Source organism: Rhinopithecus bieti, unplaced genomic scaffold, assembly GCF_001698545.2.
Source record: "Rhinopithecus bieti isolate Rb0 unplaced genomic scaffold, ASM169854v2 scaffold_38981, whole genome shotgun sequence".
NCBI classification, from domain to species: domain Eukaryota; kingdom Metazoa; phylum Chordata; class Mammalia; order Primates; family Cercopithecidae; genus Rhinopithecus; species Rhinopithecus bieti.
The window spans coordinates 1,936,933-1,942,671 of NW_016819573.1; the positions used below are offsets into that span (position 1 = coordinate 1,936,933).

Sequence of the window (5,739 nt, forward strand, 5' to 3'; positions counted from 1 at the left end):
GCCCGCCACCTCGCCCGGCTAGTTTTTTGTATTTTTTAGTAGAGACGGGGTTTCACTGTGTTAGCCAGGATGGTCTCGATCTCCAGACCTCGTGATCCGCCCGTCTCGGCCTCCCAAAGTGCTGGGATTACAGGCTTGAGCCACCGCGCCCGGCCGAAAGTTTGAGTCTTAAAGCTCCAAAATGCTTTACCCACTGGATTACCACTGAATGTGGGAGATTCAGGCCTACAGCAGTAGAGGTCCACAGCCCATTTGTCAGTCATGAGATCTATAAGAAGTCGGTGAATATTTTTAGAAAAATAGAGTACATAGGGGCACAGGCTACTTTCCTTTACTGTTATCTGTAGCGTTTGCAGTTGCTGAGTGAGTTTTTGTGAAATGTAATCCTAGGGAAACACAGCCATCTAAGAGACCAGGGAAATCTATGTCATTACAGATGGGTGTTGGACCCTATATAATAAACAAAATGTTACTTGTTTTAACAGCTTTTTGTGCCTGAGCCTCGCCCAGTTCCTAAAAATGATGTTGGATTTAAATATTCTGTGAAACACCGGCCATTTCCTGAAGAGGTGGACAAGATACCTTTTGTGAAAGCAGATCTCAGCATTCCAGATTTGCATGAAATAGTCACTGAAGAAGTAAGTACATTATTTTTAGCTGTAGTCAAGGGGACAAATAGAAACATTCTTACAACTTCCATGGTCAAGCCAATGCTTTTAGTGTTGTTGGAGATGATTTATAAGATGACATGGGTCTCCATCATCCAGGAGGTTGCCGTGTTTAAGACGAATATAGATTGTGGCTGATCAAAAGGAACTGCACATCTCTTAGAGCTGTCACTGGGCTGCCTGGCTGTTCATGGTAGGTTTCAGTAGTGTCGTGACATGATCAGACTCTGTTAGTAGAGTTATTTGGAGAAGGAAGACCAGTTCAGAGACTATTATGACAATCCAAGTCCTTATAAGAAAGGAAGGACTATTTCACTGATATGGAAGTTTAATATATAAAATGTATTGTGGAGGCAGATCCAAGCAGTCTTGAATTGATGAGGGAAGGAGAAGAACCAAAGAATTTTAGATTTTGAGCTTGAGTAACAAATATCAGTGCCATTTATAGAAATATAGACATTAGGAAGTTTAGGAAGAGGATAGGTTTGGGAAGATGGGGAAAATGTATTTGGCTTTAGATTAATTTAGAGAGTTAATTAAGATAACTGGCTCTTAGGTCAAGGGAGAATAATTTTAAGAAGTCGGGGACAGAAGTATATCAGGACATGAGAGAACAGAAGAGCAGGAATGGAGGAAGAGCTACACTAGCCAGTGCTGAAGAGACCAGGGAGAAGAAAGAATAGAAAAAGTTCCCTGGATTTTGGCATGAAATGTAGGTGACCTTTGAGAACAGGTGTGTACAGTAGGAGGGAGAGTTCAAAGGGCTGGGGAGTGAATGTATTGAGGGAGAGGCAGTGAATAGAAACCACACTGTTAACAGTAAAGGGAAGGGTACAGAATGGGTAATATTATAGAAGGAAATGGCCTTGTTAAGGAAAGAAGAGACTAGTTTTTTTTGTTGGTTTTTTTTTTTTTTTTTTTTTTTTTTGAGATGGAGTTTTGCTCTTGTTGCCCAGACTGGAGTGCAGTTGCACATTCTCAGCTCACTACAATCTCTGCCTCCCGGGTTCAAGTGATTGTCTTGCCTCAGCCTCCTGAGTAGCTGTGATTACAGGTGCACACCACCACACCCAGCCAATTTTTGTATTTTTAGTAGAGACAGGGTTTCACCATTTGGCCAAGCCGGTCTCGAACTCCTGACCTCAGGTGATCCACCTGCCTTTGCCTCCCAAAATGCTGGGAATTACAGGCATGAGCCATTGCACCTGGCCAGAAGAGGCTAGTTTTTAAATATTTTTTTTACATTCAAGGATGTGAGGATTATGAACATGCTTATAGATTGAAGGAAGAAACCAGGAGAGAGGGATCTGGCTAACACTGTAAGATGGGCAGTGGGACTTACAAGTAATAGAAGCAGTAGGGTCAAGAGTCTAGTCTAGAAAAGAGATACTTCTAAGACAGAAGGAGAGAGTAGGTGAAGGTTCAGAGACATTTAGAGAGGAAAGGAGGGAAATTGAAGAAGTTTATGAAAATTTTAATCCTGGTTCTTGGCAGTGTAATAGGGGATCCAAGACAGTTCTTAAAAATTGCCAGGCAGTCCAGCTGAGGTTAAGTAGCATTATCTATAGTGAAGTTATTTAACTCACTCTGCTGACTTTCTTCAAAAGTCCTTGGGATCTGGAAGCATAAGAATTTGACTGGTGTGGAGATTGACAGGTGTGGAAATTTGGAAGGAGAAGGTTCAACACAGCCGTTTAATGTGCTTAAGGAGAAGGTATTTGGCTGTTAGACGTGGGGGCTTCAGCTTATTTGGAAAGCAGATAAAGCCAGAAGGATGCTAATGGAGTGGGAAGGCAGGGGGTGGGGTTGAGTGCCCCCCAGCAAAAGTAGAGCATGAGCTCAGGAAGTGAAGGGATAGGAGCTGCACAAGGGGCTTATGATTGGAGAGGGAATTTCAGACTTACAGCCCTGGAAAGCAGGGCACATCTCAGGTTCAAGTTTGTTTTCATGGATGGCCAAAGTTGTGAAGGTTGAGGAGCTTGTAGAATCCTGAGCCAGATTGTTAGAAGGATTGTCACTCACCAGGGGATGGAATTTTAAACAAGGATTGATCAGAAGAAAAGGTGGGAGGAGTTTCTAAGAGTACAGTCATGTAATCCATATGGATGAAGAATTCCAAACGCAGGGAGCACGTCAGGGTGAAGATGGACAGTGATCTGGAAGCGAGGGGTGAGAGTGACAACTCTACCCCCTTTCTTGCCTATTTGAAGGGAACCAGAGACTGAATGTTTTCATTTACAGTGAGAACATGAAGAAGCAATTGTTGAAGGTATAGGGAAGTTTTTTTGGTGTTTGTTTTAACCTTGAACCATGTTTGTTTAATGGCATACTCTGTATTGAACTGAATCAATGTTGATCACTGAAAATTATCTTCATTTTCTTTGTTGCTTGTAGCTTTATTTTCATTTTAAAATTAAGATTGACTTAGCCAGGTACAGTGGGACTCATGCCTGTAATCCCAGCACTTTGGGAACCTAAGGCAGGAGGATCACTTGAGCCCAGGAGTTCAGCTTGGTCAACATAGAGACCTCAGTCTCAAAAAAAAAAAAATTAAGATTGGCCTTATTAGTTTCATAACATTTTCAAAAAATGAAGTATTTGGTTTATTTCAGTTAGAAGAGAGACATGAAAAATTAAGGAGTGGCATGGCCCAACAGATTGCTTATGAAATACACCTTGAGCAACAGAGTGAGGAGGAATTGCAGAAGAGAAGCTTTCCTGACCCAGTTACGGATTGCAAGCCCCCGCCTCCTGCCCAGGAATTCCAAACAGCCCGCCTTTTCCTCTCACACTTTGGATTTTTGTCCTTAGAAGCATTGAAGGTAATTTTCATGAACTTTGATGAATAAATATATTCACAAGTTAACATTCAGCTGACAATAACTAAAATATTTTTATGAGGATATAAGCAAATTAAAAAAAAAAAAAACAAGTTAAAATTTTACCTTGCATACAAATAAATGAAATTCTGTGCTGCTGTAGGTTATAGTTTGTGCTCCAGGACAGGTCACCCCATGAATGCATTCAGAGTTCTGAGTCTGAGGGGACTGGTTTGATAATACACCTAACTCTGAATTTTCCTAGATAACACAGTACCCATGTTAATGAAATCTACAGATAATTAGAAAAAGAATGTTAAAAATCTTCCCCTACTAAGCATTATGACTAAAAATATAAGCTACAATTAACTTTGCTCTTTCATGCCACTTTTAGAAAAGAATGAAGTTAATATTGTAGTATTTGTAAGTCAAGCACTTCTTATATTGTCCAATTTGTAAGATCAAACTATCTGGCTTTATGTCCTGGAATCACTGCTTGCCAGCTATGTGGTCTTTGGTGAGTTTCTCGTCTTGTCTTAGTTCCTCATCATCTATAAAGTGAGGGTGATAAAAGTATCCATCTCATTGATCATGTGAAGATTAAATGTGTTCACTCGTGGAAGATACTTGGTATAGTACTTAGCACAAAGTAAGCCAGCCTATAAGGTAAATACTGCCATTCTTCTTAATTCCATTAGCCTTAAAACAATTTTACAGCCAGGTGCGGTGGCTCATGCCTATAGTCCCAGCACTTTGGGAGCCCAAGGCAGGAGGATCATATGAGGCCAGGAGTTCGAGACCAGCCTGGACAACATAGTGAGACCCCCATCTCTCCAAAAAATTGTTTTTAAAAATTAGCTGGGTATGATGGCACGCCTAGCTTCTCAGGAGTCTGAGGCAAGAGGATTGCTTGAGCCTGAGAGTTCGAGGTTACAGTGAATTATGGTCACTCCACTATACTCCAGCCTGGTTGATAGAGTGAGACCCTGTCTCTTGGAAAAAAAAAAAAATTTACAAGACAAGTGATGCTATTCCTGTTTTATAGATGTGGACATAGAGGCTCAAAAATGTGAAATAACTTGTCTGGAGGTGGACTTGGAATTTATTCTAAGTCCTGTTTTGAAAAGTACAACTGAAGATTGCCAAGCAAGAAGTTGCTTATTGCATAAGTTGTCCCCTGCCCTTACTCCCTAGGAACTACCTGGTTATAGGCCATTTAGCTTTGTAGGAAAGTAATGGGGACATTGCTATTTGATTTTGTATTTCAGCATATAGAGGGAAAATATTTTTTGCATTTTTTTTTGTAGAAAATTGCAATATGAACATAAAAACTTAAAATGCAGAATAGAAGAGCAGAGAGAGGAAAATTATAAGAAATATAGTGGTAAATATGGAAGGGAAGGAAAAAAGATGCAACTTACAAATCATTAGTGATATTCCTAGTGGAGAAAATTGAACAGAGTAGAAACAGTAAATAAAAATATACTAGAAGAAAATTAATGCTTCCTATGGACTTCAGGGACACAAGAAAGGCTGTTAATAGCCTTGTCTCTGAGATTATAGTTTTCCACTTCTGTTATCTGTTCTAGCTGAAACTTTTAAGCTTTTAAGAAAATAATTCTCATGCTTTCTTTTCTGTATGAGAACATAGGAAAAATAAAGTTACCTGGTTTATTTTATGAACCTTAGAATATTTCTAATAACTAAAACTTGACAACTCATACATACAAAACTACAAACCAGTTTTACTTATGAATATATTTACAAAAGTATTAAAGGGAATGTTAAGCAAACTTAGTTCTGAATTAATAGCATGTTAAGTAAATGGTCTTCCATGATCAAGTAAGGTTTATCCCAGGAACTTAGCAATTAATTATCAGGAAATATTAATAAAGCTATTAAGAAAATAATTTGGTCCCATTAGCAGTTCAGTCAGTGAAACAGTAAGTCAGTATTTACTAGAATCATATTCTGATTTTTTAAAAAATAACAAACTAAGCCAGCACTACTAGTGTAGGTTCTTATTTTAAAAGATTTATCTAAATGACAACCCAGGAGCAAACTAGAGGAATCTTTTGTTAAAATCAGAGGTAAAAATTGTCTACCTTGACTACTATTTAACAACGATAATTTTTTAGTCAATGACGTTTTTTAAACTTTCTAGTTTTAAATAATTATAGATTAGCAGGAAATTGCAAAATAAAGATATGAGGACCTTCCTGGGATGATAAATTCTTATGTAACTACAGTAC

At 38.8% G+C, this 5,739-nt stretch overlaps 1 protein-coding gene across 11 annotated transcripts in view; it reads left to right on the forward strand.

Annotated features, from left to right (window-relative positions):
• The window catches only part of RALGAPB (Ral GTPase activating protein non-catalytic subunit beta), a 117,038-nt gene that overhangs the window by 87,436 nt on the left and 23,863 nt on the right, over window positions 1-5,739 (forward strand). For all 11 annotated transcript variants that reach the window (XM_017859109.1, XM_017859110.1, XM_017859102.1 and 8 more), the window contains 2 exons: window positions 486-638; window positions 3,281-3,490. In XM_017859109.1, coding sequence (XP_017714598.1) covers window positions 486-638; window positions 3,281-3,490 — 363 coding nt within the window. The remainder of the gene's footprint in view (window positions 1-485; window positions 639-3,280; window positions 3,491-5,739) is intronic.